Source organism: Solenopsis invicta, chromosome 1, assembly GCF_016802725.1.
Source record: "Solenopsis invicta isolate M01_SB chromosome 1, UNIL_Sinv_3.0, whole genome shotgun sequence".
In the NCBI taxonomy this organism is placed as follows: Eukaryota; Metazoa; Arthropoda; class Insecta; order Hymenoptera; family Formicidae; genus Solenopsis; species Solenopsis invicta.
In genome coordinates, this window is record NC_052664.1 from 20551088 (window position 1) to 20565617 (window position 14530).

General features: G+C 35.1%; 2 protein-coding genes across 10 annotated transcripts in view; one reads left to right on the top strand and one right to left on the bottom strand.

The window, feature by feature from the left end:
• LOC113003148 overlaps positions 1-14530 on the top strand; it is a 177949-nt gene that overhangs the window by 38007 nt on the left and 125412 nt on the right. The gene's annotated exons all lie outside the window — the stretch shown is intronic.
• Positions 1-14530, bottom strand: part of LOC105194827 (1-phosphatidylinositol 4,5-bisphosphate phosphodiesterase epsilon-1) — a 133669-nt gene that overhangs the window by 21913 nt on the left and 97226 nt on the right. The window contains exons 5-7 of one of the 3 annotated variants that reach the window (XM_026131305.2): positions 13205-13539; positions 12017-12162; positions 3444-3636 (exon numbers count right to left, since the gene is read on the bottom strand). In XM_026131305.2, the coding sequence (XP_025987090.1) occupies positions 3444-3636; positions 12017-12039 (216 nt within the window). In that variant the 5' untranslated portion in view covers positions 12040-12162; positions 13205-13539. Of the gene's footprint in view, positions 1-3443; positions 3637-11630; positions 11646-12016; positions 12163-13204; positions 13540-14530 lie in introns of those variants that run through there. The other 2 variants (XM_039449924.1, XM_039449927.1) reach the window with 2 other exon arrangements.

Here is a 14530-nt window from a genome sequence, read left to right on the forward strand (position 1 = left end):
GAGTACAGTTCAAAAGAATTTTATTTCACGATCTAATTTCAGGGTGAAAGATGCTAATTTGATACTTGCTTGATCCGAAGTAGAACACTTTTTATGAATGTTATTATATGATATTTCTTCTTAAAAAAATTCTTTACGTTTAAAAACGAACCTACTTTATATTTAAAAACGGATGAAGACTGTTTCTCTCCTGCATAAAAATTACTTATTGTTAGTTCGAAGAAATTAGAAATTACATGTAAAATCACGCAAGAAACATTATTTTAATATTAACATCTTGCTATTGGCCTTTCTCGATTTTAATTGTATTATATACAAATCACGGTCTTGACTATAATATTGTAAAAATTTATTTAATTTGCATATTTATTCTAAATATTTAGTGCTTCTAATTATTTTTCAGATTTGATACAAACTTTTGAATTAGACTATTTCAAATTTGAAATATGTTTAATAAAATGTATTTATCCAAAATAATTATATTAATTAAAATAATTTTTTTTCTCTTTTACAATATAAGCTAATTCTTACAATATAAGATTTTCTCTTTTACAATGTAACATTTGCCAAATTGTTTTTATGTATTAATAGATTAAGTCGCGATTCTTCGTGGTTGAATAATATTGCTATCATACACTAAAAAACTAAAAATAGAAATTTTTTTTTCCTTCAATTACGTATATAAATCTTTCCCTCGTATTTAATTTGCTCTAGTGTCTCTGGTACGTTTGTTTATAATTATTTTCCTTTTAGCATTGCTCGTGAGTAACGATGTGAACACAGGAAATACACGTAAAATAGAGAGCGATGGTCACAACATTTGGTCTTTCGGAGTTTAAAGCTTGGGACCATCCGCGGCGGACGTGATGTCGGTCGATCGAAGCGACTTTTGCGTCTGGTGTCTGTTGCTTAACCTCGTTATCCTTTCCTCCCCTTCCACCCCCACAGAAATGTACCCCAAAGGGCGTACGTGCCGATGACGGGACGACCAGCAACACACAGAGCGGGATAACGGAACGACGCATATCGCAGGCTCGGTGTCTGACGCATCCAGTGCGCCGCGCCGATGTCGATTTGGAATTCCATTTGCGAGCCGCGACATCCGCACCGTGGATATATTCGGTTTGGAACAGATTACACCTACCATAGAGAGAGACAGACAAACGGAGAGAGAGAGCGAGAGAGAGAGAGAGAGAGAGAGAGAGAGAGAGAGAGAGAGAGAGAGAGAGAGGATGATAGAGTGGGAGGGAAGGAGGGAAGAAAAGGACAGTGATAATGAGATATAGCTACTACGCCATGTCTTCGATAGTCTCAAGGCAAAACATATCGTTTACTTTGCTCCCGTAATGTCAATCGATGTCGAATTCATTTAAATGTAATTAGCGATTAACACCCAGCGAAACATGAACGCCTGGGACGTGAGTGATCGCATCGCAGCTTGATTAACCTCGCGCCCTAGAAATTATGTGCTCTAGCATGTTTTCCATTAGTGTCATTAGCGGGATGCGTATAATTGTAAATTATTTCTTCGAATTTACATTAAAAAAAAAATATAAGTTAGAATTGTTATTACTAACGGGTTAACAAATATATTGTGTATTTTTACAGTATATTATATAATTATAGCTTTTATTCTATCGGATCACAATTTTATTTGTTTAATATGAAAGTCGCGAATATAATTAAAAGTTAAATATTAAATAAATATAAAAATATTATATAATTTATTATTAAACATGAATGAGATTATTGACCAATATATTTAATTAACAGTTGCACAAATAAGCATCTGCCATTTATTATTAAAAAAAATTTTTTTAGACAATATGTATTATTTGATGATGAATAATTTGATGTAGAATAATTTGCGTCAGGATTCAGAATAGATATGTATTTAGTATGTGTGTGTATGTGCTTTGAATGAACGTTTTATTCTGGCTTTATTAAGTATTTTTCATGCCATACGATATATAAAATTATAAACAGAGTTTCTATTTTGAATTCTGACCTAAATTAAAATAGATTTTATTTTAACAAATATCTTACAAAGTTTCGTTTACACTCTCTCGTGTTCTGCTTTCTCGAAATGAACGCTTAAACATCGCGACTTTGCGATGCTGTTTTACGTGAACGGAGAATCTAATTACAATTCGTGGTGCTGAACACGTGCTTGGTTTTAACGACTGGCGACTCTGTGAATTTCGTAGTACAATTTAAGTTTTGTGAAAACGCTCTTAGAAGCACTGATTTCCGTTGCGGTTGTCCGAACACGCTCTTAAACATCAAATAACGTGACGTTGTAAAACACGAGGAAGACACCGTTTCGTTCCCCGATGACGATCGTTAGCGACAAGAGCAAGTAGTTTCCGCCGGCCTACAACCATCGTAGCTGCTGGAGGCCGATAGAAACCCCTTTCCTTGTCGCTTTTACGGCGCAGCCCTCGCTTCGGTGCTCTTCCACCTCGCTGCTATTTTTTGTAAAACTTTGTAGAAGAATTTCGATGTGCAGTTCTCGGCGCTTGCGTTCGAAATGTTGCTTGGGACACAAACTATTTCCTCCACGATTTCCCAAGAATCGATCTGATTTCTCGCTTCGACTCTGACAAATTGTCTGTGAGGTTGACAAACGATTATTCTGTAAATCTAAAAACGTATCTTCTATGGAAGAATTTAATTTTTCTGAAATCTAATGCATTTTTAACGCAGGATATCCAATTTCGTCTTAAGAGTATCTTCTATCACGGTTAGATAAGACGTCCGCAAACTTGGATGCGCATTTTTAAGTCTTGACGCAAGTTTATTATTTGATCTAATTTCTTATCGGGTTTTCATCCTTAAACAAATTCGCCGCAACGCGAAAGTTCTCGCTATCTTTGGACCATGCAAATGTTGTTGGAGAGTAAATTTGCCGTGTCACTGACCGTCCTTCGTTCGCTCGATTACTCTTCGCTCGATTACTCTTCGCAAGTCCACTTGCGATGCGACCGCGAGAGACGTGTTGGACATCTCCCCGGCGAACTTTTTTGGCTGTTTGCCAAAACGCGAAAGCGTTCAATTACTTATGAGCTTTTTCCTCGACTCAGCTTTTTCCACATCGTATCGCGTTCCGCGCGCTTAACCATCAGAGAGGTAGACTTGACGAAAAGTCACATTATCCTATCTAAATAACCGGTCTTCTGCTCGACGCACGTACGAATCTTGGCTCTTATCTCACGTTGTCAGTGATCTTCATGGTAGACAGGGGTTAATACTATAAAATAGAGTTGAGGAAAGGCGAAGAAGCGGGCGCTGATGTGTAACATTTAACAAACATAAATGAAGTGACAATCTATATTTAACAACGTGGAACATTCAATTCTACTCGTGCGAGCATTTTCTTGCAAGTTCAGAGTGTACACAAGATGCGATATCGTATGAGTGATAGCGGTGCTTTTTGCGTTTACCTTTACATCGCACTTCATAACTTTCCGCAGCTCGCGCAGGAAGGCCCCGAAGAATGGCACCACCGGGCATTCCGGCATCGCGAGAGCGCGAGCAAGCGCGCACTCGTATTCGGAATACAGAAGGGCGGTGGAGAGATATTTCATCACCGGGGGCTCGTTCATGCTGTCGATGAACGGCTTCAGCTTGTTGGACCTGCAACGTAAGCAGTATTCGTTCGCGATTAGATGAGGTAGACATAATTTTTCGGATATTCTTAAGAGCTAAACGGCTGACGACGCTAATTCGCACATATTCCACTTTCCACGTAATGCACGGCAACGCGTTGGGGTATTAAGAAGTTGATAATAACTTGATATTATAGTTCTCGACGAAATTCCGCCCGAATCAGAAGCTACAGATATTTGTCAGATAATTAATGGTGAACTATCATTAGACGATGAACTATCTCTCACTGCAGAACAATTATGGATCGCGAGAATTGTAGAGTGAACCTTTTCAAACATAGGAGTCTATTCGGCAATTTTTTTTATTAAAACAACACTATGACTTTCTATCTTGCACAATTTTGCGTTTTATACATTCTGACTATTGTTTGGCATTTCACTTATTTTCTTATTCATAATCTTTTCTTGAGAAACGAGGATTCCTTGTTCCTTGTCCGTCTTTGTCTCGCATATTATGTTTTACCGTATGTAAAACAAAGACAGACAGAAACAAGAAATCCTCATTTTTTAAAGGAAGAACTATGAATACGGGTATTAGCCTTCTGAGGATTGTGTAATTATTTTTATTTTTTTACTCGGTTTTATAATTTTTATAATTTTTGCGGATAATAATGGGATTCTTTACTCGCGACTTCGGAATTTACTCAGTTTTACGAGAATGTAGAATGTGCTTTTATTCATTTTTTTAAATACTTGTTTCAACGTCGAAGAAGACTCGGTGGAATTTCAAACATGTTCGTATGTACTCGTTTAAGTGAAATTAAAAATTAATTTAGTTTTTTCAACAACTTGATTTGCTCATTATTTTACCGATTATTTTAAATTTCTTGCGGAGCAGAAAACGAGCCAATTTCCTTGATATTATTATTATTACTAATATTTTAATACTTTTTTGACAATATTTTAATAACACTTTTTTTTAATAGCTTTCTGTCTCTTTATAACAATAGTAATTTTGGATCTATTTTTATTTTAATTGAATGATGGAAATGTACACATAATTAGGGTTTAATTTACAGATCGTAAGTCAAAAGATGAGCGGTGTTACTTAAATTTAATACTTTAACGCAATAATCCAAATTAGAGTATAACATACAGTAATTCCCACTAATATAACTTAACTTCTACACTAACGTTATGTGGCGGTTTATTCTACGTACAGAATTACTAAGCATAATTTCAACTAAGGTAAATTTCAGAAACTGCTAATGCTATTAAAGGCGCGGACTCGAATATTAAATTAATTTGGGAAGCGAGACTTGAACGAAATGTATGTGGATATGTAACTTCTTCTTTGAAAGTCTTACACAGCAAGATTTTAATATTAAAAGTTTATTCGAAGTAATTTATATCATCTTATATTGACAGCGCGTTCTAAAGTATTTTTATTCAAAATTGGACTTGAGAATGTATAGGACATTTTTCAAATCTTTACAGATTGTTTTATATTGCATTTAAAAGCAGTAGAAAAAAATTTGGCAATAACCTTCTGTTTGAATAAAAAATTATTTTAATAAGAAGTAGACCTGCGCTCTAATAAAGATAATTAATAATGAAACAAATAATGAAAAAAAAATCAGAATTTTTTTATTTACATATTTAAAATGTTCAAAATGATTTATATAAAGTTTTATTGAGATGCCGAGATCAGTTTTGTAAAATATACAAAATTGATTTATTTATTTATTTACAAAATAACCAAATGGATAATCACAATAAAACTTTGCACAAATCATCTTGAATACTTAAAGTACTTGTACAAAACAATTGAGAATTTTCTTGGTGTTGTAAAAAAAAAAATAAAAAAAGAAAAACACTTTTATTATGCTATTTTATCCAAACTATCGTTTGAAAGTACTCAAAACTTGATCGGTTCAACCGTTACTGACAATGAGATCTGATAATCTCGTATGCTTGGAACTCACTGACTCGCGTAAAAGAGAGATTCTCTTTGCTCGCACTTTGGCGCGTGGCGCGACCGCGCCTCTTGATAATTTAATTTTTAATAGCAAATAAAGTAAATAAACTATAACATGTCATTAAATAAAAATATAATTTTATTCATACAACTTTCATATGTATATAGTTTATTTGAATCATTAATATTAAATACATTTACAATTTTATTTACTTTGCATGGAATGTATGTCCGATACATCCAAAGTTACACAGTGTTTATTCTTTCCGTAGATAGTAAAATTTTGTTAGCAATCAAATTTAATGTTTTCCAAATTATCTTGTATTAAACATGTAAGAGCTAAAAGATCAACAGTTGTGAGACAGGAGAGAACCGAGGAAAGGATAAACAGCTACAATTTAGCGTGGTAAGCACAGCAAGATACAGTTCACGTTCACGTTTACGACAGTTAACATTTGTATGGCAGTTTGGGTGATTAAAAATTAAGCCTAATAGTCAGCAACCGCGCGAGACAGCCGTGTTCACGCTCCTAGCAAACCGTTTTCTCCGTTTCGCATACTAGCCGTCGTTAAAATCACGAAACGTTTGCCATTAGGGCGTTAATTATCTCCCTCTTTAAGCATTCTCCGTAGCGTAGCTTCGTAGTTAGCTCCGAATGCACCGGCCGAGAATGTTTCCGAGTGTGTGGGACAGTCAGCAGTCGCAACGGTCGTTCTAGAAACGATATTCCCGCACGAAACTTTTATCCTCTCATTCGCGGGACGAGCGAAGGAGAGCACTGTCTAACTTTACAGTCTGGGCAATAAAAAGTATTTTATTTCTCTACGCCGGGTTTCCGATGGGAACGGACGGTAAAGGTTCTTCGTCGTGCCACTTACGGCGAAATTCGTCCATCTCGCGGAGCGTAAAAGAAAAAAAGAGCACGGGCGCTTAATGACGAGTGTCGTTATCCGCAAGAAGGATAAAAGCGGTAACTGAATGGCGACTTGGCAAAAAACAGAATGTAAACAGAAGCATTTCCGCCAGAAATTTCTGTTACGAGCGATATTTCGCTCGCTGATGCGATTTTCTTCGCTGTACTCCCGAGTCATCGATCAAACGTCGATTATTTATGGCATTTCGGTTAGGGTTGGTTATGGCTGTCGATTTCAACGCGCAATGCATTTTATTTGAACTGCACGGTCCAGTGGTACCGTAATACGAAAAATCAGTTAACAATTTTCAGCGGTACCGAGACAGATAGGGCGGCGGGGGGAAGTCAATCTTGAACTCCTCAAGCGGAAGTGAAGTTCGATCGTGTTCTCTTTCTACTTCATATTTCCTTCTCTCTATGAGAATAAGTTTCTAAGATATTCTCAGAGACGTTCTTTCCATTTAAATGTGCACGTGGAACATCGATCAGGACTTCCAAGCAGATTTTCAGCGTAGTTTTCAAGTTAGCAAGAAACCCTTTAATAAAGTATTCTCCTTTAGACGCCTGGTAGATTACAAAGAGCCCGTACCTCGTGCGGAAATCTCTCTTTTTTTTCTCTCTTTTTCCCTGAGGCACAAACAACAATATTAAGTCAATCAGCGTCAGCTTTTTTCAAGTGGATGGACAGGCAATGGCGTGTTTTCACTGTATATCACAGCAAAGATGTAAATAAGAACGGAAATGCAATCAACAAACTTGTGTATTCCATTCGCAAATAGATTTACGGGCAAAACCTCGATAAAAAAAAAAAAAATCCCATTACGCCAGCAAATGGCGTGTATGGTGGCTTAAAGTACGGTTCGTTGAATCTTCTCAGTTCGTTAATTTTTTTTTTTTTTTTTCGTATTAGTGACACATTTTGGAAAACTTTACGAGTCGTTCTTTGAAACTTTTAAAAGTTCATCGTAGGAATATCGCTTTATATTTTTCTTTTTTTTAGTCCTCTCATGTGCCAGGAGGGGATTAATTATCAAACGAGCAGGAGAACGATTTTACGGGCGAACAGCAGCGCGCGAGTCGTCGGTTGTACCCGTTGATCTTCGTGAAAATTAATGACACACATTCATTACTTGAATTACTTTTCAACGAGAGATTATCTCACTCCCTCGCGAGGCATCGAGTTGAAAGAGGTCGCAGTCTCGAAAGAACTCCTCGTGAAATAATGCGATTATGCCATTGTGAATCGTTTCGGGAAATGGGTAGAGCATCGAGCCGAGAAACATTCGCAGAATGAGCTACGTGTCGTGGTGCTCAATAAAACTTTCACGAGAACCTCTTAATAAAGCAAACTACCGCGGAAGTCACTTCGCCTTGCAATAAGATACGCGATAGGGATTCTACAAGATATATCTCTGTGTTTAATGCACACTAGGCTTATCTAAGTTTTCCGAAAGAAAACCGCGAATCTCAGTTTAATTACTTTTACAAGATATATTAAATACGATTAATTAACCGACGTGAAGTGATTGTTGACTTGTATTTGATTTTTTATCCAATTCTATTTGTAATTTAATAATCTCTTCTAAATTCTTTCAGTTAATTTACTAAATTTGTTTAGTAAATTCTTTTGCTTGATGAATTTAGACTTGATTTATCTAACGATTTAAATATCTATTACCAGTTTTTGATTACGAACATTAGAAGGTTTCAATAAAATTTATTTTATTTTAAATTATTTTTATATTGAAATTTACTAAGGAGTTTAAGAGAAAAATAATAAAAAGTGAAATGTAATAACATTTTACAGTTTTAACTTAAATTGTTAAAATTCTTTAATCTTTAAAAGTTTATAATTAAAAATCCTGACATTAAAAATCGTTATTCTTCTGAATGCAAAAAAAGATAGTAATTCTCATTAAATATCTACAATTTAAAACGTAAATATCTACAATATAAAACGTACATAATTATAATTAATTTGCATATACATATACAGATGCCCTTTATGATTAGCCAGTAGCGTACACGTTTCTTGTTTTGATAGTAATGCATTGGCTGTTATTCTCAAGATAAAACCCGCATATTGCACGAGACAACATAGACGAAGAAGCTGAAACTCGCCCGGAAGCAGATCGTTACCGCGCATAACGTTTATGTCCCAGTCGTAAAGGGAATCTAGCATAAGTATTTCAATCAAACTGGCGAATATTCTCTAGTTTCTTGTTTAAAATGCAAAATTCTTGCAATATATTTTGCAAAAATATGTAAACAAATTACGTGATAATTATAATTATTGTTTGTTCAAGCCAACATCAAAGATTTATATGAGTTACGTACACTAACATTAATTTTTGTGAGAACATTGTTTGAAATTAAATGAAATAAAGCGAAATGTAAGTGAGGAATTGGATTCAAAATCGATACATTGAGAATTCCGATGACTTTAGACCTTGATAAAATGTGAAAATTAAAACAAGATAATTATACTGATTAGTTACACTGATTTCAATTTTAACGAACATGTACTTGATATAGAAAAAAGACGACGCAATCGAAATCTAACGAAGATAATATTCAGAGAGAGAGAGAGAGAGAGAGAGAGAGCAATTAATGTTTCAAATCCTCATAAGTTAAATTCGCGTAGATCGCTGTTTGAAGGACACTTACTCAACTCTAATAACCATTCTTCTTTTGAGATGGAAGCATCTTTATGGAAAATCTGTAGTCGAATCTTAACTGCCACTATCGTACGGAAGCTTGACAAGTAGACAAAGAAGCTTTGATCTCTCGCTTGTCACAAATTCTAAATACGCGACCGCGAAAATGTCAAAGATCTTAGACATTCGAAGGTATTGTTATTTTCCAGAGATTTAAATTTCTATTGTCAAAATTGGATCTTGTTTAGGGGTCTAATACATAGGATGCGTCTAAAGAACTTGATCTGTTGAACAGTCTTCGATTTGTTACTGAAGAGGGTTAAACGTTTCTTCGGTCGCTAGTCGGGATACGAATCCCACGCAAAGAAATCCTCTTGTGTAATCGCTTTAAGTAGAGTTTGATCCGATTCACGGAGATATCGTGAAATTTTTATCGATGAAAGTTTAAAACTGAACATCATATTCGATTACAAAGTTAATTCGTCTTTTGATCTTCTTACATTAGTAAAACACTTGTCTTAATCAAAAGATGTACGTTTTGACAACTTGAATCTAATCGAATTAATAACAAATTATATTAGAACACGATTAGATTCGAAGTGAAAGTTTTTTTATTGAAATGTAGATATTTGTAAACATCACGTTATGATAAGAATATCCCGCTTAAATATTATATTCAATATTGAATCTTATATTCTCTTTCATTCTCTTTAAATATATTATATTAAATCTTGTATTTTTTATTCTTTTGACTAATTAATTATACACATATTAATAATTTTATAATTTTGTATTGAATTGCTTACCTTTGAAGATATTAAATCTTTAGATAATGAAACGAGAAAATTTTAAATTTTCGTGTTTGTGCTAATGCTAATACATATAATTGAGTACTTATATAATTAAGATTGAATCTCAACACAGAAAAATACATCAGAATTATAGTGCAAGTATATTTTTTAAATTACAACTTTCAAACACTTTTATCTTGATCGTTTTTGTATATTTTCTGAAAGAAAATGTGTAGATTTAATTTCTGTAGCGTTAATCTCTGAGCCTTAGAGCTATAATTTTAAACTTTCCAGAGCGCAATATTACAATTTACTAAGGTATCACGTCTAAAGACATTTATAAAAACTCTTACTTGTTAGATACTATCTATAATTTCTATGTTGCTGTAGATTTATAAATGCTATCTGCAACGGTTTATTGTTGACTACGTCTTGAATACACGCATGTTATTAAACTTCTTTGTATGAATCATGTATTATTAATTTTGTTGTTTTTGCAAGAAATAATCTTCCCCGCAAGACGTAAGAAAGTGTTTTCAAGAATGTTTAATTTCTGTTTGCGAGGATAAGCCACTTTGGATGCACTTTTAATGGATTTTATCTGACTTTGCGTGAATGGTAAACAATCACCATGACAAGACAAACTAAAGTATAAACTAAGTTTTTTTTCAATTGCTAGTTTGTTGTTTCGATCAAAGATACTCTTAAAGTTAAACATTCGTTATTTTATTTTCATATGGCTGTCGGAGAGGTTTCATTCATGCAGTTTGTACAGCAGGCACACAAAATTCAATGTATACGTATGTAGATGTTCAGAGATCTTCCTTCCCTTTCGTGTTTTGGAATAATAAAAGCTCGAGTTTCATTGTTTCGATGTAGAGAAATATAATTTCAAAAGTCCTTTAGTCCAATAGATGAAGATTAATTGAGCGAGCACGACCTTGGAAGTCTCAACGTCATGCAACAAACACGAGGAAAGTTTCAAGGAAGCCTTGAATTCAGATTAGTGTCGCGATCTCGTTGGAGATTATATGTTTCGCAAATCCCTAGTGGGGTGCGCGAAGACAGTATCTCCGCGATTTGTATAAATTTCTAATTTCGCGTTTATTTAAAATTTATTAAAGTTACGAGCTCTCTCTTATAACTTATAACATTATATATACATACGAGTATATCTCCTGGTTGAGGCTGTATTTTTCCCAACAAATTCTTTACGGTATTTCGGAGAGGGTGGGAATCTTATTAACATCATTGCCATCACATGCAAATGCACATTAGCATCAATATTATCTATTAAATTGATTAATTTAATATTGTGTTCAATTTAATATTACTATTCTGCAGTTTAACTTTAGAACTGTGTTTCAATACCGGAAATGACAGTGCGCAAAACATTTTTGAAGAACTAGATTAGAAGAAATATATAAAAATATATTTTTCAGCACTAAGATCTTGCTATGATCATCCGTTGGCTGCTCTCGATTTTAATAAAGTCATAATGTATAACACATTGTCGAAAACGCACGACTTGATGTCAACGCGTCGAAGTTCAGATTAAAAATACTTTATATAAGCTTGTTCAACGATTGATGCAGTTTGTCTGATCTCTTCGGTAACTCGTGTTAATCCAATAGATTAGCCGATTATATAATTGTAACGATACAAAATTATAGTTACGCGTACACAGGGGTGGCGGCGGCGGCGGCGGCGGCGGCGATAGTGGCGGCTAAGTCTCTAATCCGATCGAAACTCTAGACCGACGAGAGATGCGTGCTGCGGTCGTCTTTCGTAATGATCTATCGGTGCCGACAGCAACTTTGCCCTGCGGTTAGATGCTTACGGTGGATGAAGATGGATGGGCTTTCGTAATTTTGCGGCGGAACTAAGAAATTATATTACGACTTTCGTACTTAGCCGAAACAATGCGGGCAGGGCTACCCAACTTACGGACAGTAATAAAACGGGTGCGTTGCAAGAGGTACGAGGCAGCAATTCGAGAATTGACCCTTTAAATAGGGATCTTAGTGCCGTCATTCGCGTTTACGACAAACATTATAGCGGGTACTTACTTCAGACCGGCGATTATCTCCATGGCTGAATTAAAGTTTCCGGTATTCCAACAGGTTAGCGCGACGCGTAGAAGACAGGACAGCACTGCCTGTCGTTCTTCTTCCGTGGTACCACTGGTGATCGCGTGGACTACCCATGAGCTTACCTGGTTAAAAACAAATACGATATTATTTATCTCATTTGCAAAACGCTACCGTTCTTTACATGTAACAAATTGAGGGTAGATTTTTATGTCATTTAACTGGATGCATTACAATGTCTCCGACAAATCCACGTTTATTTACGTGATGTTTATTTCTATAACCATAATTTATTTCGATAGAATGATTCACGTTTCTTATCGATTTAATGCAAAAAAGTTGATGAAATATACATCAAGCTTATTATTAATCATTAATTATGGGCAAAATGATGGAAGCTTGCAACTTTGAGTATTCAAATGCCAATGTATATGTATACACATATTTAGTGCAAAAATAAAAAATTGCACATCATTGACGATAATTGAAACATTAGATTTACATCACCAGTCTATATCGACTTTTACATCGATTTCGATAACAATATATAAGTTATTGCGTTGTAAAGAAGTCGCGGAAAATTGTACTGGTTATTCTCGATAAATGTCCAGAAATTTTCCAACGGCTCTTTATTCCAAAGCTTTTGTTTAGCCCGGTGATAAAGAGAACAACGTGGATGAAGGGATGGAGAGCTCGACATTTCCAACCTTGAGCGAGGATTTAGAGTGGGAAATGGCAATGGGGGTGGCAGAAACGAGTAAGAGAGGTCAGGTGGTATCTGTAAGCGTATATATACATATGTATGTGTGTGTACAAGTGAAGAGGGTGAAAGTGTTTGGTGAAAATGTACGGAAAGCCGCTGGAGAAGTGGATACCTCATTAAAAGCGGCTGATGAGGGTTTCCGCGAGGTTGAAGATAGGAGAGAGGAAGGAGTTCTTGGCGCAGAGCCTTTTTCTCCCGTTTGTTGATTCGCGTCTATTACCACCCTCTTGGTGTAGTGCTGTTCTTCTTATTTACGTGCCAAATAATAATAATGTTTCGCTGACTAGAAACTAGTATTTTAGAGGAATTTGCCGTCACATTTCTTATAATAGAGAGACATTTGCGTGTCTTTGTTGATTATTAAAAAAGAAATGCGATAACATATGGGAGGGAGATTAATATACCTCATCAAAACGATCGATGAGGATCTTCACGGTGGAGTACACCGTGGCGACAGGCCAGGTTGATTCGTCCTCGGTTTGGGTCGAGCTGTTGGCGGTGCTGGGGTTGCTGCAGCTGCGACTCGGCGACGGGGGTGGCCTGGCAGGTGGTTTCTGCAACGTGGTCTGATCCTGCGCCACGTGCCTTAGGTACTCGTGCGGTGGTACCTGGTAGAATAGCTGGTATTCGCTTTCCGTCAACCTGAGCGCCACCTCCTCGGGGAAGTGCAGCAGCTTATGCAGTTCCTCCAGCTCCTTAGAGCTCCGAGGCGGCTGCGGCTGCGGCCGCTTCTCCAGCTCTGAAAACATTTATCAAATGGGTCTTAATTTTTTTTTGCGTACTTATGGTGTGATATTAAGAGAGGGGGAGGGAAAAAGAGAGCAAAATGGAAATCAACAAAATTTTAAATGGCAGAATGGAAAATTATTCTTTGTCATTAACTTATTACTTTTAATTTTGTTACACTTGTACTATCATATCCTAGTAATAATTTTACTTTATTAAAGTCTAACCAACTTTAAAGTTTTTTTTAAAGTTTGTTAACAAACTTTCAAAGTTTTTTAAAGAGTTTTGATATTAGACACGTAATACTCTGCAATATTTTATATAATGTATTAAGTTTTGTGTATTATATTATATAATCCCTATTTATAGTGTTTGTTTATGTTTAACGTTGTATAGCATTTTTTAATCTCATACGGTGTATCTAAGATTTTAAGAAAAAAATTTCTTGACCGACGTTTAATATGATATTAGAGTGATTAAAGATTTACATTTCAGTTTTAATTATATTTACTGATAACAAATTTATAATTACATACGACAAATGAAAATATTGATAATTAACGCAAAAGTGAGATGAGAAAATGAAGGGCGAAAAAAGACACGTTTATATGTTTCTTTAAAATTTTACGAATCCTTTATAAGTATACGATTTTACAGTGGCTATTGTCATATTTACTTTCTATTAAAATTATATATGTACATTGTCGGGTTGTAATAAATGTTGTTTATCTCAATATTTCCGCCAATTTTTGGTTACGAATTAATAATCAACAAATATATAATAATTTGTTTGCCGATTTGATTTTTGGTTACTATTATGGAGAAACCGTTAACATACATTGTACATTTCATTTGTACAGATGAAAGTTTTAGAGTTCTAAGTATACAAATTTTTTTGATGATTTTACTTTGACAATTACAAAAATATATACATTTCACAGAAATGTGAAATGTTTGTTCTCTCTCTCCTGTTATTCGTTCATAACACGCCGTAGTTACTTTCA